Here is a 27,508-nt window from a genome sequence, read left to right as displayed (position 1 = left end):
TGGGGTCGTTGTATTTTTATAAAAACCCTTGTAATGGTATTGGTAATATTTAGAGTGGGCATACATCTGAAGGGCACGTGCTGAGGAAGGTGGCTAGATCAGGGCTTACTTCTACAATGCCCAGGTGGTGCATCTGGCACCAAACTATTATCACGGCAGATCCCTGCTGTACATAGGTGGTGGTTTAGAGAGTACTGAAGACAAGATTAACTTCTACAATGCACAGGTACTGCAGCTGAGGTGAAGGCAGAACATACTCCTGCAGTTATAATGTGCTCTGCTGCACCTGAATATATTGTATTTGTATTGTAATTGCATTTATATAGCGCTTACTATGCCTGACGAGGCATCAACGCGCTTTTTCAGCGAGTAGCACACTACTCCGGAACCCATAAAGAAATAGTGGTGAATTAGTATAGTGAAATATGAAAGTAATTTGAGTGGTGGCTATTAGTCACTTATTTGGATTGGGAAGGATAGCAGAAGGATAGAAGAGGGAAAAGGGTTTGCATTTATATAGCGCTTGTTACCCCTGATGGGGTGTTGAAGCGCTTTTTTGGCGAATAGCACACTACTCTGGAACCCATAAAAGGATTAGTGGTGTATTAGTATAGTGAAATATGAAAGTAATTTGAGTGGTGGATATGTTAGTCAGGCATTGGGATTGAGAGGGGTAGCGGAGGGCTAGAAGAGCGAAAAAGGTTTCCCTCAAAATAGCGCTTGTTACCCCTGATGTGGTGTTGAAGTGCATTAAGAATTAGTGGTGAATTAGTATAGTGAAATATGAAAATAATTTGGAGTTGTGGATATGTAATTCAGTTATTTGGATTGAGCAGGATAGCGGAGGGATAGAAGAAGGAGAAAGGTTTGCCTTTATATAGAGCTTGATACCGCTGGTGGGGTGTTGAAGTGTTTTTTTTGGCTAGTAGCACACTACTCCGGGACCCATGAAAGGATGAATTAGTATAGTGAAATATGAAATTCATTTCAGTGGTGGATATGTTAGTTTGGTATTTGGCTTGAGAAGGGTAGCTTTGAGGAGGTCCAGGAATTTTGCCCGTGCAGGCCACTTACCGCAGAAGGTGAGGCAGGATGGGATGGGCTTGCCGCTGCCCTCCTGCAGCTCTACCATAGGCAATCAAGTACCGGGGCTGAACAGGCAGCCCCAACCAAGGTAGCAACATGCCCCATATGACCAGCCAGGCTTCAGTCGTGGTGGTCTGGTCGGCCATAGGCCGGGACGGTCTAATTTTTGCAGGAGACCTCTAACATGTGGTTATTTGGTCCCAGGGGCAGGATCACGCTCGGGTTATCTGCACTAGGCACCCACCATGGTACATTCATTCAGCACTAGAAAGGGAAGTCCTGGGGCAGTGCAGGCAGCTCCAGCCCTGCAGGACACCAAGAGCCCCAGAGGCATTTTCAGGTTCCAGCCATGGTGCTCAGGCCCGCTGCAGGCTGCAAAGGTCTCCGCCTCATAGGAGACCGCTCCTCGTAGCGCAAGACCGGCGCAACTTATTGATAAATATGCCCCTAACAGGCTACAAGATGTGACACCCAACATGGACTCTTCTCTTCTTCCTCTTTGCCAAGAGTGGGGGAGTTTTATCTAGAAGGTGAGAATTTCCAGATTGTAGCTAAGCAAAGACCACACAGAACAGCTGTTTATTCATTCACATATTGAAACACTTGTATTAACATTTGCTAGCTGACAGAGCAGAGGTATGGCACAAGCATTAGGGATAGCAGTGCAGGATTAACACACACAACACACATGCATGAAGGAGGAGTGGAACATGTGTGGGGGAGTCAAGTGATATGAAAAAGGGAAAGAAATGAGTTAAGACTCCGTGGCTGAGGGTTAGGATCTGTTGGGGTGAAACGATGTCCCCGACAGGCTTTGCAGTTCCTACAGCCTCTGTGTGATCGGGAGGAAGGGGCTCATTGCTCTTTATCTCTCCAGCGGTGTGGAACTCCTGCGAGCGTGGGTCTACATCACCAGCATACTTTGCAGTTCCTACAGCCTCTGTGTGATCGGGAGGAAGGGGCTCATTGCTCTTTATCTCTCCAGCGGTGTGGAACTCCTGCGAGCGTGGGTCTACATCACCAGCATACTTTGCAGTTCCTACAGCCTCTGTGTGACCAGCAGGAGAGGGCTCATTGCTCTTCGTTCTCGTAAGTGCTTCATCTCTCCTGCCTGGAAGAGGCTGGGCTGTGCCCCCTCATTTTCATCTGCTGGACTATAGAATGCAATGGGTAAGTGAATATATCTCTGTTCTTCCCGCCTTTCTGCCTTGAAGGGCCCTTGGAACTGTGCTGATTGTTTAATTCCTTACCTCACCAGTGGGAGCCTTAAAAGATTAAATTCAGTGTGTGGAAAAAGAACTATGGTCTGAGGGGCGGCTCCTACAAACTCCCAATACTGTCAGTATGGTGACTTCCACGAGGAATTAGGGTAAGGATGAGTTAGGCTTGACACTGGAAATTGCCAATGGGGATCCCCCTTCAAGGGTAGAACCAAAAGAAGGGGTTACTTTGGATGATATACATCATGATCCAGATTTCTCCTCTTTTGGCTCGGACCACTACCCTATGAAGAAGAAAAAGAAGGATATGGGAGTCAGAAATCGGTCTGTTACACCGAAGGCTTGCCTCAGTAAAGGCTCTAAACATGTCCAGTAGCCATGGAGTCTATAATCCAAGACTCCCATTTGATTTTAACCCTATGATGGGCGATTTAAAGATGTATTAGGAATCCTTGTTGAATAATTGTGATAGGAAAATTGTACTGTTGGTGAAAAGCTTGACTAATGGTATACATAACAAGATAACTCCACTAGAAACTCAAATTTAGGGTTGGGGTCTTGTAGCATTAGGGCAAACTAAACCAAGGACTGTTAATACTTCCTCCCACATACAAGTTAATCCTTCTGGTGGCAATTTTACTAATAAGTCTCAGAGTCAACAGCCAAATAATGTTCACACCAGACTAAGCCACCACGGGGGAAAGCTGATTTAAACAATTCTGTTCAAATGTAAGGTGGACTTGAGAAGGGTGTGACAATAGAAGGAAGTAAAACCACCATCTTCTAGACCCCTTTTATCCAGCTTTAGGAGCCATGTTTAGGAGGCAGGATCAAAGGATCGCTGCCTCCTAAACAGAGGTTACAACTCCCCCCAGAATCTGTCCCATTAGTGGCGGTTTTCACCAGAGTCCCAGTTAAGATAAGATCAGGATTATGGGAAACAACCCATTAACTTGGAAACAAAGTGTGATAGGCAGATAGGGGAAGGTAACCAAATGGTCACCCATATCAACATAGAAGAGGTGAGTGGATGGTTTAGATGGAGAAAACCTGGGAGTGGGCCTGCGTTATTGTAAATTTTGATCAACCAGATATTGCAGAAAATTTTAAAAAGGCCAGCAGCGCAGTTTATCTTACGGGGTTAAAAAGACAAGAACGCCGATTATAGATGGTGTCATTTTATCAAAGTCTTTCATCTTGTTGGGCTTCAAGTAACCTGGAAAACAGATACTCTTTTCCTGCCTGTGCTACTGTAAGACAGCTGGTCTTGGAGAGGAGGAGCATGCAGGCTTGTGTGCTCGTGCTAGAGAGAGGAGGAAACCCTGACTGTTACGGGTCTCGAATGAGTGCCTAAAACTAGCAGGGCGGCCCTTGTCTACCTCTGGCTTTTGCCCCAGCCAACACCCTGATAGAGACCGCGGTCCACTGCCAACTGGCAAGCTACATTTTCTGCACTTTCCTGCAAGTGACGGTAGCAGGTTGCTTGGCAGAGGAGGTTTGAAGCACTGGTATACCCCTGCTGCAACTGCAAGCAGTTTCAGCCCCCTGCCCCAGGTATGCATGGGCAGTACTGGGAGTGCTCTGGTCAACTGCGCTGTGCCATGCTGAGACACAACCGACACCTCCTTGAATAACATGACACCCTGGGCTGTGCAAATTTTTCAATCTGTGCTCAACCGCTTGCGTGGGTTCTGCCGTGGCCAGACATAGCAAGGTGAAAGGGACTAAGGAGCCCAGAAGCTGAAGTGCCACCTGAGTTCTTACTGCACCAGCAGCAGCATCAAAGCAGATGAGAAGTGTAGCTGATGAGCATTGTTAATGTCACCCTTTCGCTGCTTACCGTCAACCACCTGCCACCTGTGTACTACTGCACCAATTGGCATCACAACTCCTCAGCTGCTCTGTCAACTACTCTTAGCCCCCAGCTTAGGACCAAATAAACAAACCTTTTCCTCTAAAATGTCATGCTTCTGCTCGAAGTTCACCACCTCCACTCCAGCAGGGCAGCTAATCCGCTGCCAATCCACAGGCCTTTGATGACTAATTATAAAAAACTGCATATACAGTGAAAAGAAAAGCCAAAAAAGATCAAAAAGCCCAACTGACTAAAGAAGGACCAGGAGCGGCACACAGTGACCATACAGCATCATATTGCACAATATAAATGATGCCTCCAAAATTCCTGTGAAGTGCTACATCTAAGTGGACAGAAGATTCAACTTAAGTGTACGGTTGGCGTGGGAGCCACGACCCCAAGGTTGAGCCAGAGTGTTGTGGAGGTTGCCAGGTAAGTCTTTAGGCGTCTTGCGGCACTCCGTGTGGTCCCCCGCCCCTCCCACATACCCCTCCAAAGAGCGCTTATTCTTGCTTTAATATAATTCGTCCAAAGGCTTCAGCAACATATAATAGCTTCAGAACTCAACTCTGATGCAGACTCTAACACACCTCTGGCATCAATCAGCGCCAAAACATTGTCTTCAAACTTCACTGTGAGAACAATCTCCATAATGAGGTCAGGCAGGTTCAGGGGTGAACTGCAAAAAGAGGGGCCAAAATACATCTGGCCTAGACTCTCAGATGGCCAAATCCAAACAAAGTTCCCCATCCCCAAAGGTTGGCACTTTAGTTGTAACGTTCACTTCATCTTCAACTAACTCATTCGCCTCAGGCTTCCGAAAAACCTTACAAAGTTTTCATTCAGCTGGACATTCCCCCAACCTGACACTTCCCCCCTCCCAATCGCTCTGCGACGATCTAGCCAATTTCTTTTTTAGTAAAGTTGAAGACATTTACCGGGTTTTCGCGAATAACACCAATACCTTCACTAAACCACCCGCCTCCTACACTGGTCCCATTTTTTCGCAGTTTGCAGATGTCTCCAGCTCCCAGATTCGGAACATCATATGCTCCATCAAATCGGGCTCTGCACTAGACCCATGCCCCCTGAAAGTCCTGCTTCTGGTCATTCAAGTGGTTCTCCCAGCTATGACTGCAATTTGTAATTCTATGTTTAGTACAGGCATATATCCAGATGTCCTAAAAAAGACCCTTATTAAACCGTTGCTCAAAAAACCAAACCTCGACATGGAAGAACTAAAAAGCTATTGTCCTATCGCTAGCCTCCCAGCCTTGGCGAAAATAGCCGAAAAAGTTCTGAATCTTCAACTATCAGCCTTTATCGAGGAACATAATCTCCTTGATGAATCTCAGTCTGGCTTTCGCCAATACCACGGAACGGAGACGGCCTTGGTTAAAGCAGCAGACGATATAAGATCCATCCATGATGTTGGAGGAACAGCAGTCCTGATACTGCTTGACTTATCGGCGGCCTTCGACACGGTCGACCACACCATCTTGATCGACCGTGTCGAAAGCATGGGTATCCAACATAATGCCAAGAAACTTCTAGCATCCTTTCTGGCGGACAGGTCCCAGGTGGTTACTATTGGATCTTTTCACTCACCCTCCTTGTCACTGCCATGTGGAGTCCCTCAAGGCTCATCCCTTAGTCCGACACTATTTAACATTTATGTGTCGGACCTTGCCAATGTCATTCGTGCACATGGGATGAGCCTCACATCCTACGCAGATGACACCCAGCTGGTCCTCGCCGTCAAGAATGATGGGGATAAAATAGCTAATAACTTTATCTGGGCATGCGGGCAATAGGGAATTGGATGGCCTCTAACTGGCTGAAATTAAATTCCAACAAGTCGGAAGTGGTCATTTTCGGACATTTGACCCCGGAATGGTCCTCCCTTTGGTGGCCCCTATCATTGGGCCATCCGCCGGCACCGGTCAGTAAGGTGAGGAATCTGGGAGTCATGTTCGACGATCGTCTTACTTTCCTTCCTCACGCAAATCAGATCTCCTCCTCTGCCTTTCACAAACTACGGCTGATCAAAAAAAATGTGCCATTCCTTCCTGAGACAGCTGGAAAAACCTTGGTGAGCTCCTTGGTATTGTCTACATTAGACTATTGTAACGCACTGTTTCTAAATGCCCAAGAAAGAGTACTATATAAAATGCAAATTATCCAAAACGCAGCCCCCAGGCTCCTTGGAAGAATCTCTAAACATCAATCTGCGTCAGAAACCATTAGAAAGTTACATTGGCTTCCAGTGTACAAGGCTCTACGCAACGTGGGACCAGCCTTTTTTACCCAAAATCTTATTCCCTACAGTCCCTCTAGAACACTACGCTCCTCCAGTTCACATGAACTTGTGGTACCTCGTAACAAATCTGTTTTATGGGGAGACAGAAGATTTCTTGTAGCAGCGCCCAAACTATGGAACACCCTGCCGCACTCGATTAAAACAAGCCCCTCACTTTGGTCTTTTCGAAAGCAACTCAAGACCTGGCTTTTTAATCTGTAAACTCTAGCTCCCCTTTGATGGTCAAATACTACAGATATTCTCTTAGCGCCGAGATGCCCACGGGCCTTCGTTCGCGCTCTATAAATGCTGTTAATAAATAAATAAATAAATTCATGAAAGATCAAGTCACAGTTCTCTCCACAAAGATTGAGGTAGTAACTGATGTGTTTCCCACACGACAACCCCCACTTATACACCAGTTAGGTCCACAAAGCAAGAAAACAGTGCCTGCCGAACTAGCTCAACAAGATAACCCTCTGCATCAGTCCAGCAGAGCCAACCCTCCCCAACCCCATCAATAGACTGGCAACCTTCTCCCTCGAGCAGCAAATGGATCCACCCAGACTAGCTCTACCAATACAAAAAGAAAAACTATCACCAGGGCATCCCTCATGCAAAACACAAGGAGGCCCAGCAGTCCAGCTGGACTGCACCAAACACCTTACTGCACAACACAAAAAACGCTACACTTGGTGATGACTCATTTCAGAAATACTATCAACAATCTGAAAAAGGATCTTCTTTAACACAATTAAGCAGTTTGAGGAAAACAGCCTTCTGCTTCCTTTCCCATTATCAGTATTAACACCTCAGAATCTCATGAATTAACCTTCATTGGCAAACTTCAAGCAGTCACTCCATTCAAGATTGCGTAATCAATTCTCTGTTAGATATTAAAAATACACCAGACATCACAGCTAAAGCCTTGGAATATCGGTCCAACAAGTTTTACATCCAAATTTCTCTATTAGAGACGCTAGCTCATTATATATCAATTATCAAGTCATGTTTCGAACGCCTTAACCCTATCATCAGCAGTTTACTTCTAAATCCTCACAGCCCACCCATCCACAGTTCATCCCCTTCTGCTGCTTCTAACAACCAAGAGTGCATTTGTGCTATCCTCCTGGATAAGTTGCTCACCCTTCATTCTATAATGGGCGATTTTCTGCTGGAAGTAAAAATGGTAACGAACATCCAAACTGCATTGCTACCATCACTGCTGCTTAATATCTCTATACTGCCACCTATTCCAGCAGTTCCAGCGGACCCCCTAAAAAAACCCGGCCACTGAATAATGTCATGGAACTCTGCATGGAAATGCATCCTATGCCTTGTAGTTTGGAAATCTCAGGCAGCAGTGATTTAACCACAACCCCTTCACCTGCAGGCAACCTAACACTGAAACAACTCTGCCTACAATCTCTGCCACCTGCAGTACACCGCCTACACAATTATTGAGTTGTAAGTGGAAATGGCTCAGGAAACAAACAGACAGACACATTGAAAAATTCCTTCACATTGCAAAAACAGAGCCCTGTGTGGACCGAATTAGCGTGCACAACTTAATTATCCAGGACCCAGATTTCAAGTCTGTCACCCAGGGCCAAATCATTACGTCAGCCTCATGTAAACCTACCAATGAACAAGAATCTACAGATCAGGGCATTGAAAGCTCATTAGAAACCACCCAGCTGCCATCCAGATCACAAGTTGCACAAACGAACTCAGAGCCTACTCACCCCTCTTTCAAAGAGGGGCAACTGGGAAATATCCGGCCTCTGACCCTAGACCACCAACAGGCAGGCTTGATAACATTGGCACCATGCCATCAATTCACACTAGAATTAATTTCTAGGCATTCGGACATCCAGGACAAACAACTCAATTCAGAGTCTAAAGAACTGCTAACAAACCCTGGGGCATATTATCAAGGTCATTTTTGCCGATAAAGCAGCAATATTTTTATTGCCTTATTAGCAAGCCTGCGCTAACATGTGTTTGCGCAAGCTTTCCAGCGTTAGCGGCTATTTTTTATATCGCTTTGCATGGCAGCGAAATGTATCGCTAATGACATGCAAGGTAGGCGTAACTTAACTAAATTTCACTGCAAGAATCGCAAACAGCACTTTGCTGTATTATCAAAGATGACCAGCGATAACAAAATTCGCGCTAAGCCCCGATGTACGCAGGTTTTTAACACCTGAAAAAAACCTGACTAAACATGGTCATACAAGGGAGACTAGCCCTGATCTCTGCCACAGACAGCAAAGAGGTAGAGCTCATGCTGCATTATTAGCCCTTAACATGTACAGCCTGTCACCTAACCTGACAATTTTGATGTCGCCTCAATAGGTTTTGGACCCTTGCCTGTCGCGGGTTTTGACCCACCCACGCGAGTGAGGTACCATATGTATCGGGAGAACTGGGGGAATGCTGGGAGGGAGGAATTTGTGGATCCATGCAGATTTCAGAACTTTACACCCCAAAAATGTGAGGAAAATTTGTTTTTTTTACATACTTTAGGTTTGCAAGGGATTCTGGGTAACAGAACATGGTGAGAGCCAGTCAAGTCCCCACATCCTTGCTTCCCCTGGGTATCTAGTTTTCAAAAATATATAGGTTTGCTAGATTTCCCTAGATGCTGGCAGAGCCAGGGTTCAAAATCTACAGCTTTCACTTTGAAAATGTGGTGTGTCCACTTTGCGTTTTGGGCTGTTTCCTGTCGCGGGCACTGGGCCTACCCACACAAGTGAGGGACCATTTTTCTCGCAATACCTTAGGGAAGGTAGGGTGGGTGGAATTTTGTGGATCCACACAGATTCCAGAACTTTACATCACAGAAATGTGAGGAATTGTTTTTTTCTTTTGTCCAATTCCTAGGTTTGCAAGGGATTCTGCGAAACAGAACCTGGTGAGAGCCAGTCAAGTCACCCCATCCTTTAGTCTAGTTTTAAAAAATGTATAGGTTTGCTAGGTTTCCCTAGGTGCCGGCTGAGCTAGGATTTAATAGTTACAGCTAGGCACTTTGCAAAGAAAGGGTCCATTTTCACTGTAAAAATGTGGTGTGTCCACATTGCGTTTTGGGCCATTTCCTGTCCCAGGCACTAGGCCTACCCACACAAGCAAGGTATCATTTTTCTTGTAAGTCTTTGGGGAATGGGGGGATAGTGGGGTGGGGTGGAATTTTGTGGATCCACGCAGATTCCAGAACTTTCTGCCAAAGAAATGTGAGGAAAATTTGTTTTTGGGGACATATTTTAGGGTTGCAAGGGATTCTGGGTAACAGAACCTGGTGAGAACCGGTCAAGTCACCCCATTATGGATTCACCTGGGTGTTTTGTTTTCAGTAATGTATAAGTTTGCTAGGTTTCCCTAGGTGCCGGCAGAGCTAGGATAAAAAAATTACAGCTAGAAACTTTGCAAAGAAAGGGTCATTTTCACTGTAAAAATGTGGTGGGTCCATGTTGCGTTTTGGGCTGTTTCCTATTGCGGGCACTATGCCTACCCACATAAGCAAGGTATCATTTTTCTTGTAAGACTTTGGGGAATGGGAGGTTGGTGGAATTTTGTGGATCCATGCAGATTCCAGAACTTTCCACCAAAGAAATGTGAGCAAAATGTGTTTTTGTAAAAAAATGTTTAGGTTGCAAGGGATTCTGGGTAACAGAACCTGGTGAGAGCCAGTCAAATCACTCCATCCTGGATTCCCTTGGGTGTCTAGTTTAAAACAATTTATAGGTTTGCTAGGTTTCCCTAGTTGCCAGCAAAGCTAGGGTTCAAAAACTACAGCTTGGCACTTTGCAAAAAAGGGTCATTTTTCACTGCAAAAATGTGGTGTGTCCAAGTTGCGTCTTGGGCCGTTTCCTGTCGCGGGCACTAGGCCTACCCACACAAGTGAGGTACCATTTTTTTCGGAAGACTTTGGGAAATTCGGGGTGGGTGGAATTGTGTGGATTCACACAGATTCCAGAACTTTCCACTACAGAAATGTGAGGAAAAGTTGGTTTTTGCGACATATTTTAGGTTTGCATGGGATTCTGGGTAACAGAACCTGGTGCGAACTGGTCTAGTCACCCCATCCTGGATTCCCCTGGGTGTTTTGTTTTAAATAAAGAATAGGCTTGGTAGGTTTCCCTAGGTGATGGCAGAGCTAGGATTCAAAATTTAGAGCTAGACACTTTGCAAAAAAAGGGTCATTTTCACTGTGAAAATGTGATGGTTCCATGTTGCGTTTTGGGCTGTTCCTGTTGCGGGCACTAGGCCTACCAACACAAGCAAGGTACAATTTTTCTTGTAAGACTTTGGGGAATGGGAGTTGGGTGGAATTTTGTGGATCCACCCAGATTCCAGAACTTTCTGCCAAAGAAATGTGAGGAAAATGTGTTTTTTTGACAATTCTTTAGGTTTGCGAAGGATTCTGGGTAACAGAACCTGGTGAGAGCCAGTCAAGTCACCCCATCCTGGATCCCCCTGGGTGTCTAGTTTAAAAAAAATTTATAGGATTGCTATGGTCCCCTAAGTGCCGGCAGAGCTAGGGTTAAAAAACTACAGCTAGGTACTTTGCAAAAAAAGGGTCAGTTTTCAATGTAAAAAATAAAGTGTCTCTACGTTGCTTTTTGAGCTGTTTCCTGTCGTGGGCACTAGGCCTATCCACACATTGAGGTACCATTGTTATTGGGAGAATTATGGTAGCACAGAATTGTAGAGCAACTGTTATTACCTTTTGACTTTTGATGCATTTCTGCCTTCCAAATGAAAGACAATATGTGTAAAAAAGAAGTCATTTTGAAAAGTGACGTATAATTCACATGCTAGTATGGTTACTCCCAATTTTGGAAATGTGCAAATATCTACTGTTTCTAAACTCTACATTTTGTTCCCATTTTAAAAGTACATAGGTGTCTTTCATACCAATTTTTCCATGTATACATTTTCCCAAAATAATTGCCGGTACATAATGAAAAAACATTGCAAGACGCTGCTCAGTTATTGGCTCTGGGTTCGTCGTGTTCTTGGTGAACCTACAAGTCCTATATATCTCCACAACCAGAATTGTCCAGCGGATGTAACTGTATATTGCTGTCAAACAGCTGTCATGATTATAAGAAGTTACAGGTGAAAACGTTGACACAAATGGCAGTTTTTTTCAACTAATTTTCAATTTTTCCTATATTTAACTGTTAGTTTCTGTAAAGAAACCTTGAATGATTTATACAAATGACCCCTTGCTAAATTCAGAATTGTATCTACTTTTGTAACTTGTATAGTTTTCCAGGATCCATGATTGCTTTTATACCCATTTCTATCATAAACTGGAAGGAGGTTGAAAGCACAAAAAATAGCAAAAATAGTCTATGTCCCAGAAAAAAGCCAAAACTGTGTATATATGTTTGGTTTTCTGACAAAAGTCTGCTTGTCCCTGAAACCTGGGCAGATGGTGATTTCAGCACCACAACCTCTTTGTTGATACCATTTGCCGGGAAAAAAACTGACACTTTCAACTGTTGCCATTCCCCCCCCCCCCAAATTACAATTTAGCTGTATTTTGGCTAATTTGTGGGTCCCCACCAGGGGAATCCACAAACACTTGGTACCTCTAGAATCCCCATGACATTGAAAAGGACGCAAATTTGACGTGGACACATTAAGTGTTCAAAACAAAAAGTTACAGGGACCTAAGCACAAACTACCCCAAATAGAGAAAAAAAGTCTTAGCACAGGGTGGGGGGGGGGAGGCCTAGCAGCAAAGGGGTTAATGATTTTTAGAATTAATTTGCATGCTACTACTTTCTGAAATAGTGGTAGTAGACCATTCTTAAAGCTGAACATTTCTATGTAATCATTACTGACAACCTTACAAAACACATGTATATTAGAAGTGTGATTTATTGTGTTATGCTTAAGCTGAAATTAGGAGTTTTTTTATACTAAAATAGGAAATGTTTAATTTAAATACATTGAGATGCTTTTTCTCCTTAGGCTGCATTATTGCATTGCCTTGCGCAATGAACTTTGATGTGTTTTCTCAAACAGCCCTTTATTTTTTCTTGGTTAATGCAACATTCATTTTAACAGCAAAGACCTCTCTTTGACCCCTTTGTGTGTGAATGGCGACAAAGTGACTTTTCGCCTATATCAGTGGAAAGTAGTTAGATAAACAAACTCTTTGTCAACTAGCGTATGAGGATGGATAGACATTCGTTTCTCATGATAGGTGTGAGAAAATATGCTCAAGTAACAATTTGTACCTGGAAAAATGGAATAACGATCACATGACAATCAGACCATTGTGTATTGACCATGATGACAAATCTGAACTATATAACTATGACGCACAGGAGGAGTACCCCCACATCACATTCCATATCTGAAAGCCCTAATTGCCCTTTTTGCACCTTTTGAGGAGAGCTTACATCTAAGCTCAGGCTGCCCCTTATCACTTTTTCCCCGCTTTCAGCCTGCCTTTTGGACTCTCCGTTAGGCCCTTTGCTTGTTTCCCTTTCTCATAAACCTGCCTGTCGGGCGATTTGGAGCATTTTAGTGAGAAATCAGACTTGAACTTTCCTGATTCATGCTCCATTCCCCCTTGCTCTTTCCCATGGACTTCCCCCTCAGTCATTGGACTTTAACGTGATCCCCAGGACCATGCTTAGAGAGCCTTCGAGAACCAACTTCTTGCTCTGTTGACGATAGAAATTGTATTGTTGACACAAACTATCCTCTTACAGATTCTTTTTAAGGATAGATTATTTCAACTAGATGTGTGGTTTTATATTTCAAACTGTTAGACCTATGACTGAACCTCTGAAAATGCTACTTATATGCTCTGATTTTTTATCTTTAATTGTTTCAAAGGCATCCTGTGTGCCCTGTGCATCCCCATTGTTTTGCTGACTGGCACTGGTTGCAACTGTCTCTAACTATCTCTGTGCTCTATCTAACCAGTTTCAGGGTTTGTGCTATGTTGAAAATACAGTGAAAACAAACACATACATTAGGGCACCCTATGTGTCAGGGTACCCCTATGATTGTCATGTCCTACCCTATAAGTTCCTTGTACTTAATAGAGCTGGAGGATTAAAAATACATTTCTGTCCCTAGTTTGGGGGACGTGGCCTAGCCGCCGACCAACATGGCTGCGCGGTGTTGAAGCTCCGCCAGTTGTATGCAGAGTGGCAACGATATCCCGCTATCCAACGCGCTACTGCCATTACACTCAGCTCCATTGTGAGGTGTCCACACAGATATGCCTAGACTTGATTTGTTTGGAGCTCATTGAGGCTCCGCTCAACTGAAGTGCCGGGAGGAGGTACACGCCTACGCCGGGGATGCTGCTATCACACCGAGGCCTGCCCGGAATGAGGACGCCCGCTGCTCCCGATTACCTGGCCTGCATAGCTGCTGCGATGCGGGGTGAATCGCTGGGCGCGAGAGGTGGTTGGCGTTCTCCCCACTCCTGGGCCCATCTGTCTGCCGCTGCTTTACGGTCCGATCGGCTGAGTAGGCCTGCACCCTCCATCCTTTCCCCTGGCAGGCCCCATGGGCTAGGTCCTGAGGCAGGCTTGGGCAGCGATAACTGCGCCTTTAGACGGTGTGGGCGGAGCGGTGCGGGGAGTTGGGCATCGGCTTCCGCTGCCTAGTAGCTCTCATGCAGAGGACAGCGGATGACCGGCCTGGAGCCTTGCCATCAAGGGAGTATCGTGGGGCTCTTACAATCCACCGGGTGCTGCCACCGACGTCCCAAGTGGGTGCCTGCGCTCTTTGTACTGCCTGTTCCTCCACCTGGATACTGGTGGGTCACTGACGCGCACAGGGTGCGTTGCGACTTCTACAACACGCTCCCCCCACTGAACCTGCTACTGTTGGCACTACAACACACTGGTTCACCCGTGATGGGCCCTGGACCACAGCACCCTGCCTGTCAATACAGCTCACTGCTCTGCGGCATCGACATGGCCTACTTTCTGGACTGGCACCACTACCAGCCAGCCTGCATCTCTCCTTGGCCTTTCTGTGCCTGTGCCCATGAGGGGCAAAAGCCTACTTCCCCAAGGCACCATCACAGAGGACATATCAGCGCCATAACAGCCATGCCTGGCCCACTGTGTAGGCGATAACCCCCCCACCACCATCTGCTCATTTGGGGGTTCTGGCCAGCCGACGACGGGGGTCCTATCACTGGCCCAACGGACTTACGTATAGTCCTACAAAGTCAGCCTTTCTCCCAGGCCTACTAAGCACATGGGGTGCCGCCTAGCATCGCTATAGCCTACACAACTAAACCCTGCAGTGGCATGGGCCATAAGGACCCTAAACAAAAGACCCTGCCATTTGAAAAAATTGTAGAGCACGTCTGTGACGACATACCCACCATAGCAGAGAGTAGTTTGTGTACATATGACACAGAAGCTCTCTCTGCACAAACATCCATGCTGCTCCTTGAAAGGAAACTTGGATTCCGTGCGCTTCATGGGCGCTCTGACGCGCTGGATAAACGCCTGGAAGATATGGGGTCTAAAATCCAATCACATGATCGACGCCTAGACGTGGCAGAAGCACGGATATCCGACATCGAGGACAGAACGGCACAATCCCTCAAACGGCTGGAACGAATGGAGCACATCTTTAAAGATGTGGCCATGAACAACGAAGACCTTGAACCTCTCAGTCGGCGCAATAACATCCGCATCTTAGGGGTTCCAGACACTACGTCAACAGGCCTCCTGGACCTCTTCGCCGAGACCCTGTTGGCGGACATGTTTGGCAGGGAGTCCTTCACCCCAGGATTTGTGATAGAATGCGTTCACCACTCCCTGGGCCCCAGGCCAAATCCGGGCCTTCCCCGCGGCCCATTATCACCAGCTTAATGAACTTCCGCGACAGTGATACAGCACTGCTCCTCACCAGAGAAAAAGGAGACACTGATTGGCAAGGCTCCAAAATTGCACTATATCCAGACTTCACGCTCATGGTACAGGAATCCCTCCGCAAGTTTAACGGGGTCAAGGCCACTCTCAGAAACTTGGGCATGAAATACAGAAGGCTATACCCTGCGAGACTGTGAGTTGATGTCAACGTCCGCACGCGCATTTCCGACACCCCGACGGCGGCGCAGGAATTTTGCCACAATTACAAGCATAACAGTAACTGGTCAGGGGTGGACAGGAACAGATCCTCGCCCTTGGATAGCGGCTCCCAGTCTAGCATGGAACTGTTTTCCAGTGCGGGCACAGGCTGATCAACACACCTTGCAGGAGACTGTCTAATAGCATTCATAAGTTGGGATATTAATGTTCAGTTCACCAGTATGTTTTTAATGTCTGCTTGACTGGCGAGGCATTGCCACCCCTCGAGGTGTACACCTTTAGTTTCCTTCCTTGGAATTTGAATATACCTTGTTGGGGTAGGTGAGGAGATCTTGATAGAGAACTGCCCCCTGCTTTGCGCTCCTTAACAACAAATTCCCAAGTTTGTTTTCTTGCATAATACCGTCATGCTATGTCCGCCATGTAGTCATCCCATTAGCTCATATAAGTGATCACGCCAAGACCACTATAACACATACGGCTATCAAACTGCAATTTCTGAGTCAGTATTCAGTTGCCTCATTAAATAGATTGAGAGCACTGATTTAAACTCAGACCACCTATGCACGTGCAGTTAGATAGTGTTTTTGTTCATACACAGGCGTTTTTAACAATTTATTCAAGCTTGGTTTTTCGTCTAATATCGTCATGTCTTGTTCGCCGTCTAGCTACCCCATTAGCATAATTAGATGATCACGTTAAGTCCACCTAGATCTTTTATCGTTATCGAACGGCATTTTCTGCGTTAGCGTTTAGTTGCCTTATTGAACAGATTGAGAGCACTGATTAAAGTTTTCCTATTTTCAATACACAAAATCAGTCTGTTACTGCACGCACAGTTAGATAGTGGTTCTGTTCAACATCTACCAATGTGGCTTTGTTTTTACACATTTTTAAGATTCCTTTGTCTGTATTTAAATATACAGCAGAGTCTTTTTGAGTGCGTTGGATTAGCAGCTTATCCATAAAATAACACTGCGGGCACTAAGGTATTTCATTTATCTCTCCAAGTAGTGGCTTTGTTTTAGGATATTATTTATTGTTTGAGAGTTTTTGCCCATGTATCCCCTGTGGTTTTCTGTTCCTTTTACATATCCTGTGAAAAATATATATTTAGGAAGCCTGGTTATTCCAGTCCTAGTTTCAAGCTCTTAAGGTACAGCCGCCTATATGATACTTCTAGTATGTAGACCTTTAGTGAGTTATCCTTATACATAGTATCGTTATAGCGGATTTCTTCTTCTTTTTTCCTTTTTTAAAATCCCTCAGCATTGGGTTTATACTATCTCGAGCAAGTGTTGGATTAGTTAGTGGGCAATTTTATCTTACATTTGACCCACTTTGATTATCATATTGGTAAGCCACATCAAATCACTTATAATGCAATAGGTAACTATCTGTTTGATAAATACATAGAAGACCTGAGTACTAGAATTATCATAACCATGTACCAAATAGGAATCTTGTTTTACAAAAGAGAATTTTTCTCATTCTATATTTGTAGGACTTGAGGTTACCTGCTTCTGCAGTAACTCTGGTTATATCTATCTACAAAGACTAAGAATAGTCTCCTATAAAATTCAGGACTACTTACCTAGCGGTAGGTGTTTTTTCTTTTTTACTATTGCAATATTAAGTCAAATCTCAGTATACTTATAGGACCAGAATATCAATATGAGGTACAGACTATAGCTGGGGTTCCTTTTACCCTCCAATTGAGTAGTGTTTCTTATGTCTTGTAGGTCTATTTCTTCTTTCTTATCTTTTTTATCTGTTTCTCCTTATATCTTTATTTCACTTTTCAGTGCACTTCAATATTGTATTTTCTTTCATTATTTAAAATTATCCTCACTGTATGGCTCGGATTTAGTATAAATAGATTTGAACTCTACCATTATTATTGTGCTATTTTGTCTTATGATTAACAAAAAAATATATGTTACTTGTTCTGTATAGTGACATTATTTGTTTTTATTTTTAAAACATGGTAGTGATATGTAATTGTTCTTGCAGAACATACTTTTTTGGAGCTGGAACTCCTGAAGAAGGCAGTGTGGGCTGCCGAAACGCGAGTTGAGACACAACTTGGAAACCACCTGATAAATCGTTGTTCAATGGATATTCTTAACAATAATATAAACTGCTGATCAATGAATTGTATTTTTATCTGAAGAATAATTCTGTACTAATATTCATTTTTGAAAGCCCTAACAAATGACTGAAGTTAAATATATTGCTCAAGTAATTTTTCGCCTAGAGATGTATAATCATTAGATTACCTCTTTTCAGACTTACTACCATGTATAACAAATAAATATTTTGAATTTGTCTATATATTACTAGTGTCACTATTTTTTATTTGTGCATTGTTCAGCTACTGTTGAGCTTTTTATTTGATTGAAGTTGCCCTAGCCCATTTACAGTATGAGGTTTCCACCATTGCAGTTCAAAGTTTATTGGTATATTGAAATGCGCCTTCCATAAATCTGTTGGTTAGTAGATCACATGATATTGGCTCAGACGTTCATTGTTGGATGCAGGTATGCTCACTGTCACAATATTATTGTTTTCATTGTTGTATTTACATGACATGTTCGACCTACACTCCCAATGGCCCAGCTGGGTAATATAGATGGTCCTTCAGGCTTGTCCCGTATGTCTTGGAACGTCAGGTGCCTCAACGATAATCGTAAAAGGAGGCATGTTATTCATTACCCAATCAGACATAGAGTTGATGTGGCTTATATACAGGAAATGCACTTACCCCATACTGACTCACTCTGATTTGCTGCCAGTTGGGGTGCTCACTGGTATTTTGCCAATGTTTGTAACTATGCCAGGGGTACAGCCATTCTTATTCACCAGTAAGTCCCCTTCTGCTTAAGCTCTGTTGTCAGTGACAAGGAGGGCAGATATGTCATTGTCACAGGATTTCTCATGGGACACATAGTGGCTTTGGTGTGTTTTTGGCTCCGAACACTGATTCGCCTGAATTTTATCACTCATTACAGGCCCAGCTACTAAAACTGGACACAAGCCTGCTCTTGATGGGGGGGCGGGTTTAATCTGCTCCTCAAGCCTGCATGGAACAGCACAGCCTCTACCCCTGACACTAAACCGCATTCTGGAAGCGCTCTCATGGCTCTCTGCGAGCAACTTTTGCTTATAGACATCTGGCACCAGCGCAATCTCACCTGCACTGAATATACACATTAAGCTGGCCAACGTAACACCTGGAAGATAATTGACTTTTGGCTAGTTTCCCCAGCTAGTTCTACTGGTTTCAGGCACTTGAGACCCTCCCTAGAACATACTCAGACCACTTTCCGGTTCAGCTCCGTCTGAGGATCGCTCATCCAGAGGGGTTTGAACGCCAATGGCGCTTCCCGGGCCGTGCGCTCTGTGATGATCTTTTTAAAGAAGAAGTGTGCGAAGAAATAGAAGACTACTTCACTATAAACACTGGGTCAGTGGACTCATGGGTGGTCCTGTGGGAGGGCTTCAAGGCATACATCAGGGGTATGTGCATAGGTAAACACTCTGGTGTGCTGAAAAGTCTCCGCACCACAATCTCCCGTATTGAACGCAAACTCGCTGACTTGGATGACGCCACATTGCACCATTCAGTCCCAGACACTAGCTCTTCTGATTGAATTCCGCGATGCCACAGACCGTGAGATACTATAACTAGGTAAATATCAAATCGGTCTGCGGTACGGAGACGTTGAGAGACTGGGTAGGGTGCTGGCACAGATGTTAAGGCCCTCTTACAGTACAGATTGCATCACTGAGATGCACTTTTCTTCAGATCAGTCACTCACCTCTACTCCGGAGATTTGTGAGGAGTTCTTACAATACTTCACAGCCTTGTACTTCGCTAGGGCAGGGAGAAACCCTTTGGTACAAGAGGCTTATTTGTCAGAAATTGCTCTGGTATATCTGGAAATGGCATTATTTCGTAGCCTTGTGCAATGAACTGTGGTAAGTTTTTTCAAATGCTTTTTTTTATTCTTGGTTCAAGCTAAATTCCTTTTGATACCCTTGCCCATGCTTAGAGGACCTTTGGGAACCGACATTTTGCCTGGTTGATGATAGAAACTCTATTGTTGACAAAGACCATCTTCTTATGGATTCTATTTAGGGATAGAGTATGTCAACTAGATATATAGTTTTATATTTCAAACTGTTGGATTAGTGACTGAACTTCTTAAAATGTTACTTATATGCATTGATTTTAGGTCTTTAAAAAATAACCAAATTATCTAACGTTGTCTGAGTCTTTTTATGTCTAATGTTCTTTTACAGAAACTGTGCTGATTTCTGAATGTATAATTGAGGTGGTCATAGAACATTTTCAGAACATCAGGTATGCCACAGCAAAGCTTTCGATTTGCATGATTCTTGTTAGACTAAACATCTTCAGGAGATTCGAACTACCAGTTGCCAAAACTAATTTCTATAGCATGGTTTTGAGAGTAATGTGCCTGAACCTAATTACCAATTTGTGAGGTAGCTACCAATTAATGTTCCTTATTGGGTAGTTGACAGTTGGGTATCACGTTTCCTCACCCCTCACTGTGACAGAAAAAGTTCTATCAGAGAACCATCACCACTGAGGTGAAGTATTGAACCTAAATAGAAATCCTACCTGAATGGGCCCACTACGAGTGTTAAGGTTATGTTGAAAGTGTATTAAACCGCTGCTGCAATACTCATATCAAGGTACAGGCCGATATCTCTGGGCAAATAGAAGATTAGTGTGAGTCTATGACCAAAGATCACTACCAGGAAATCAGATAAATGAAGGCCACCACTCTTGGCAGGGGAACTCATCTCGACACCATGCTCAGAAATTTCTGCCGCGGAGAGCCGCGACGCGGCAGCTAAGATGGCCGCTCCTTCGTGAGCTCCGCAACCATGGCGGCGCTTCAAGTACAAAGGTATCGCTTTTGGTTGGCGTATCCCTCTGCAAACGGCGGATTCAGACGTCGGAAATCCTCCAGTGCTTCAGGGTATGCTTGTTGCTCTCGGAGCTCATTCTTTATTGGCATAAATGTGAAAAAACGGATTTCTCCGAAAATGGCCGCCATTTTGTTTCCTGTTTTCACTTGTGCATTTCTGATGGCATTTTAAATACGGAGCACTTGCTTTAGAACAGCGTTTTCTTCAGCAATGTTTGTCCCCACTGTTGGACATACCTCTGTGGGTTTGCTGCTCTCTATGCTGCTTTCTTTTTCACAGAGTAACACGTGAAAAGATTGACTTGTCCGACAATGGCCGCCATTTTTTCTTTCTGTCCTTATTTTCACTCGTTTTTTTTTAAACGAAAGAGGAATCAAATGACTTCCATTCTCACTGCTATGGACTTGTACCCTCCTTGCTCTTCTTCACTGCGCCTATATCTCTGCAAGTCCTGTTTTTTCTCAATCCAGTGGCTTACGTACTGCTCATACTTGTTTTGCCTTAACTTCTTGAGGTGCTCCTCGTCAACAGACTTGCGGAACAGTATTTGACTCTGCTATTTTTACGGCCTCGTAGGAGCTGCTGCTCGCTTTACATATTTACTGCTTTTTTGGCTGTTTTTCAATTTTCTGCGGTGGCTTTCTCGGATCCTTCTGTCACTGGTGCATTTGCGTGAGGTGCCTGCTCATTTCCCTGCCTTGAGCCCCTTGCTTCACACACAATGGAGCCTACGCAGAATTCTAAGGCTTCTTTTGCGGTCGCTGCAGCGCGCAAGGACTCTACATCTTCTGGCAAGCGCTTAAAAAAAGACCCTCCTTCACCTTCCAAGCCTCCACCTCATGTAACGCTTGAGGACATTATGGAGGAACTTCGCCATATTCGCCCCTTCATGGCGGACACCAGCACAACTCTGCAGAGACTTGACGAAAAAATGGTCTACTTTAGACAAAAGGGTAACGGACGTTGAACAACAGATTAGTGATGTTCGGGATGTTGCCGCCAAGGTCGTCAGTCTCACCAAAGAAGTTGAAATGCTTAAAAAAACCTCTGAGGACTTGGAAAATAGAAATAGGCGCAATAATCTGCGCATTTATGGTGTTCCGGAAAATTCGGAAGGGTCTGATATAATCCACTTCTTGAAGTCTGAAGTCCTGCCTATCACTGGTATCCCTAAACATTTGGACGTTAACATTCAGAGGGCGCACCGCCTTGGCCCTAAAAATTCTTCTGCGTCCTCGAAACCCAGGGGCATTATTGCATACTTTCTCCTCTACTCAGATCTAATGACTATTCTACATTCGGCTAAGCAGCATAAGCAGTTACTATGGTCTGGTCACAAGTTATTTTTCACTCAAGATGTATCGAAGCTGACTGCTGCTCGTCGTAATTTTTGGACTTACAACCCACGCTTCGCGCCATGAATGCTAGATATGGGCTCATCCATCCGTGTTTCTTCAAGGTCACGTATAAAGAAAGGTCTTTCAGCTTCGATGATCTAGCAAATCTACGCAAGTTCATCAATACTCACAAGGAGGACACTATGGAACACAGTGACTCTTAATGTTTAATTGTCTCTATTCTGTTGTCAAATGAATTTTTGCTGCACCCTTTCGTGTTATAATGTGCTGTTGTTTTCTTCCTTTGTTTTTTAGATATATATTCCAAGTTTTTGATCCCACTTCTCCTTTGTTGTGTCGTCCCATCGTACGATTTTTCTGTCACATCCCATTACGCCGTCTTTCCTCATGGTTGTCTGGTAAGTCTCCTTCATTTGTATTACCTTGTCGGGCTTAGTCTCATCTTATTCTTCTTCTTTGTTTTTACTCCTATGCTCCTTTTTTTATGAGGCTCTGCTTTCTACTTTTATTTCTGTTGTGAGGCTATCTTTCCCTGTTGCTCCCGCTCTCACTTCATTGTCTGTTTTACTCCTGATGTGTGTGGCTAGAATCCTGTTTTTCTCCTCTTACCTCATGAGAGTTTCTGTCTCCCATTTCTCTTTCCTTCTATTTATCTTTTGCCTTCTTTCACATCCTTTTCTCTCATATAGCCTTTTCGGTACCCTCTTACTGCTCACTTTTCTTATCACTTTCTTGGTACTTTTATCGTTGGAGTGTTATCTCCCTCTCTTTTTCACCCTTGCTCATTTTGGCTTTTTATGTAATTTTATTCCTGCTCTTTTTCCATTTCTTCTCTATATTCCATCAATTTTCTTTCATATTTCTCTTTAATCTTTCTATCTTGTTCTGGATGAAAGGTCTTAGAATAATATCCTGGAATGTTAAAGGACTTCGAATCCAATCAAAAAACAACATGTCCTTTCTCACCTAGCGAGACTGAAATGTCAGATTGCTCTTTTGCAAGAAACACATTTAACTTTGCAGGATTTATCCTCATTGCGCAAACAATGGGTTGGAGCAGCTTTCTGTTCCCCAGCTGTTCATCACAAAAATGGTGTTATTCTCTTGTTTCATAAATCGTTAAATGTTCAAGTGTTGCATGAATCTCAGGATACTGATGGTAGATGGTTGTTTTTGGAATGTATTGCTAACAATGTTAAACTTTCCTTTTGCAATGTTTATGGTCCGACTGGTGTCGACAATGTATTTTGGAATGATTTTTCCTCCCTCCTTTCGTCACACACCTCTGAAGACCTCATCTTGGGGGGTGACTGTAATCAGCTCATGGATTCTTTTTTAGATAGGAAATCAAAAACTAGGTACATTCCCACCAAAATGCAAAAGTCTTTTCATAAGGCAATCACCTCCAGAGGCCTTATTGACTCCCGGAGAATATCTCACCCCGACTCTCTCGAGTTCTCCTTTTTCTCCCCGGTTCATGCCTCACATTCACGTATTGACTACATATTTCTCACCCAACGTGCATTTCAGTTCATGACTAATTGAGAAATTGGTTCTATCCTTATTTCCGATCATGCCCCTATTATCTTGGATATGGATTATCCCTCTCCCATCTCCACTTCCAAACGCTGGCACTTGAATAATTACCTCCTTTTAGACCCTTTATTTGAGAGCATTTGTCCTCGTTCATGACGGAATTTTTCAACACTAACCTTCACTCCGTTTCTGAATTTCACTTTTTTGTGGGATGCCTTTAAGGCCGCTGCTAGAGGTTTGTATTATTGATTTTGTGTCTCGTAAGAAGAAGAAAGCCATAGCCCAAGCTACCCACATTCTTAAACAAATTAAACATTTGGAGCACTTACATTTCACTACTAATTTCCCTGATACGCTGTCTTCTCTTATTCAAGCCAAAATGCAGTTTAATAAACACTCATGGGACTCCGCATCTAATAATCTTCTTAAATTTAATGCAAAAATGTATGGCGGCCACAATAAGGCAGGGAAAGCGCTCGCCAATTATCTTAAAATTAAAAAGCAAAAGACTAACATTATCTCTATCACGGATTCTCAAGGTGTCTCTCATTCTTCAGATGCCAAATTTCTTGATTGTTTTGTCGAATATTATTCTAATCTGTACACTCCAGAATCCAATCCTTCTTCAGCACATATTGACTCCTTTTTCCAATCTATCCCCAAATCCCCTTCAGATGCTGTTGATCTCTCCTCTTTAGATGCCCCTATCTCCAGCACGGAAATACTTAATGCCATTACTCTTTTACCCAAGGATAAAACGCCTGGCCCAGACGGTTTTACAGTGCGTTTCTATTTGCATTTTAAATCTATTTTTATACCACGCCTACTTTCCTTAATTAATTCCTTTCTTGTTAAAGGCGAATCACAAGGTTCATTTACTCAGGCCATGCTTTGTCTCCTTCCCAAAAAAGACAAAGACCCCACCTTATGTAAAAGCTATCGGCCTATCTCCCTTATAAATACTCATTGTAAAATTTATGCAAAAGGCTTAGCTTTGCGGATTATTCAAATCATCCCTAATATCACTAATATTTATCAGTCTGGCTTTGTTAAGGGGCGCTCCATTACGGATAATTCAAGAACTCTTCTTAATATTATCAATCTTGTTTCTAAAATGAAATCCCCTATTGCGGCTATTACATTAGATGCCGAGAAGGCTTTTGATCGTGTTAACTATGTTTGAGGCTTTAAGATGGCACGGTTTTAGTCCTCCTATTATTCGCTATATTCACTTACTTTATTCTGCCCCCTCTACTTCTATTTGGGTCAATGGCGCTCAATCTAATTACTTTTCTCTTCATAGAGGCACTCGGCAAGGTTGCTCTCTCTCATCCCTTTTATTTGTCTTAGCTTTAGAACTATTTTTAGAAACAATTCGTCACTCCTCTTCCTACACTGGGTTTCTTTATAAGAATGTTGAGGTCAAATATACAGCCTATGCAGATGATATTATGCTCTATGTCTCCAATCCATCCCCTTCTTTACCAGCTCTTTTTTCCTTGTTACAGGCCTATTCTTTAGTCTCAGGATATAAATTGAACATTGACAAAGTCCGAAGTTTTACCTCTTAATAAATTTTGTCTTTCTCATCTCTTTCACAGTTCTGGTTTTGAATGGAACCCTACTCATATCAAATGTCTTGGTATTCTTTCCGCTAACACCATCAGGGAAACTATCAGAATTAATCATCAAGATGTTCTTAACAAACTCACTTCCCTTATAAATGGTTGGTCTCCCCTCTTCTTGTCCTGGTGAGGTAGACTTGCAACAGTCAAAATGATGTTACTTCCTATTGTTAATTTTTGTCTTTCAATTCTCCCTATCTCTCTCCCACTTTATTTTTTTAAATCCATAAACCGTTTGCTAACCAAATTCTTATGGAATAATCGTAAGGCTCGCTTATCTCTTTTTCACTTACAACAACCCGAACACTTGGGTGGTGTAAACTTTCCCAATATTTCTCGTTTTCATTCCGCTTTCACTCTTAAACAGATATGGTCTTTTCTGGACGATTCTGTCTCTTCCCCCATAACTGCTTGGAGCTCTTTAGAACTTGACCAAATTGCCCCCTTTTCTTTCCTTAATGCTACTCGTCTCACTCACCCACCGGCACGTTTTCTTGCCCCTACTCTCAAACATTCTAAGACACTCTCTTTATCTCTTTTCCGCTATTTTTTATCGCAAGCTGAATTATACTCCCTTACTCCTATCTGGTATAACAAATCCCTTAGACTTAATAAAAAAGAGCTATTTTGGAAGGAATGGATTGATAAAGGCATTATGACTTACACTCAAATACTCAAAGACAAAACACTTCTTACTTCTTCTCAGATTTGTGACACTTTCATATTTCCAATGCACATTCCCCTCAATATCATGCTTTCAAACTTCTTCTTACTGATTTCATTTCACAGCAATCTTCATTACCCACATCTCCCCCAACTTCTCTCTTGTTGCCACATTTTTCACTTCCCCTTAAAGCAGCTGTAATTTATAAGACACTTTTTCGCTCCAACGTTACTAGAACTAAAACTCAACTTGAATTACTCTAGGAACGGGACATAGCTCAGGAGTTTTCCTTTCAGACATGGGACGCTATTTGGTCTAAAATACATACTATGTCCCGTTCCGCCAGTACTACACAGACATGTTATTTTTTTATAACAGACTTTTTTTTACACCCCATGACTTATGCAAATTCAAATTACTTGAGTCTCAAACTTGTTGGTCTTGTTCTCATGATACTGCTGATCTCATTCACATGTTTTTTATATTCCCCTTGTTAACTCTTTCTGGTTGAAAGTTTGGTCGCAATTAAACAAAATCTTGAATACCCCTTTTCCTTTTGAAAATGTACACATTTTCTTAGGTGGCTCTTCACCTATTTGGGATGTTCATTGTAATTTTTGTAAATTCATAGACCTTGCTTTGGCAATTTCCTTCCAGGTCATCACCACCAACTGGAAGGACACTTCCAAACTATCTTACAATGCCTGGTGGAACTTGCTTTGCCATCATCATAGACTTGATCGTGCCTTTGCCACCACGACAGCTTTACTAATCAAAAGGGATTTAATATGGATGCTGTTAACCGACTTTCTTTCTAGATCTGTTTGAAGTTTAGCTTCCATATGATGCACCCTACTCTCTTTTGTCTCATCTTCCTAATGTTGTTTTTATTGTATTTTTATCCAAATGTATGAGCTATTTTGTTAGGCTATTCCCATCCTTTCTTCTCTTTTTCTTTTTCCTCTTTCTTCCTCCTTTTCATTTTTCTCACTGTTCCCCCTTCCTTTTTATTTTTTCATTTTCTCCTCCCTTAAAACAAAAATCTTTAAAAGCTTTTCGACTTAGTAATGTTTTTGGGTCCCTTTATGGGGCTACTCTCTTCATTGGTATATTTTATTACTCTCATTTTAATTCTACTAACAATTTTTTTTCATTCTGTACTGGTGTTTACATTGCTTGTTTACTTCAATAAAGCTTTTTAAACTATAAAAAAAGCTTTTCTGTTGCAGCATCAGCCAATTAAATGAGAAATATTTTACCATTAGAAGGCATAAGCAGAAGGATACTTACGACATTCAATCTTTGGACAACATATATTTCTAGGATCCTGCACCTGAACAGCAATACTGCCTGGTTTGCATGTTTTTGAGGTTTCGCATACGATAGGTTCGCACGTCACAAAAGTCACACTTTTCTCTATATCACAGGAACACGTTTGGCAGCTGCTTATCCATTGTTCTCCGATCTGTTACATTAAAAAAGATGTTTTGTTACAAACAACATTTTTTGCATCTTTTTTAGTATTGCGTGGTTTTCATGTGCTCCAAATTTATCTTTTAATCAGTATGTTTTGCAATGTGCAGAAATATGTCAATTTGATTTTTTAAGGCATTCACCATACACATATTTGATGAAATTGGTAAAAAAAAACTGCAAGCGAATGGCATTCTAAAAACAGGTTGCATTTTAATATGCCCATACTTCAGCATCCCTGACTAAAGCCTCTCCAGCAGTGTGGTTTTCCGGAGTAGGTAGAGGAATCTGCTATCAAAAGCACTTGAAGGAATTGAAATGATATGCACATGCTTTGA

The 27,508-nt window shown here is 43.0% G+C and overlaps 1 protein-coding gene across 1 annotated transcript in view; it reads right to left on the bottom strand.

Moving 5' to 3' along the window:
- LOC147733204 (intestinal mucin-like protein) overlaps window positions 1-27,508 on the bottom strand; it is a 203,123-nt gene that overhangs the window by 88,983 nt on the left and 86,632 nt on the right. Inside the window, exon 6 of the mRNA XM_086956021.1 lies at window positions 26,988-27,162. Coding sequence (XP_086812147.1) covers window positions 26,988-27,162 — 175 coding nt within the window. The remainder of the gene's footprint in view (window positions 1-26,987; window positions 27,163-27,508) is intronic.

This window comes from Lissotriton vulgaris, chromosome 2_1, assembly GCF_964263255.1.
Source record: "Lissotriton vulgaris chromosome 2_1, aLisVul1.2, whole genome shotgun sequence".
In the NCBI taxonomy this organism is placed as follows: Eukaryota; Metazoa; Chordata; class Amphibia; order Caudata; family Salamandridae; genus Lissotriton; species Lissotriton vulgaris.
Note: the sequence above shows the minus strand (reverse complement) of the source record. Positions and strands in the feature narration are given on the sequence as shown.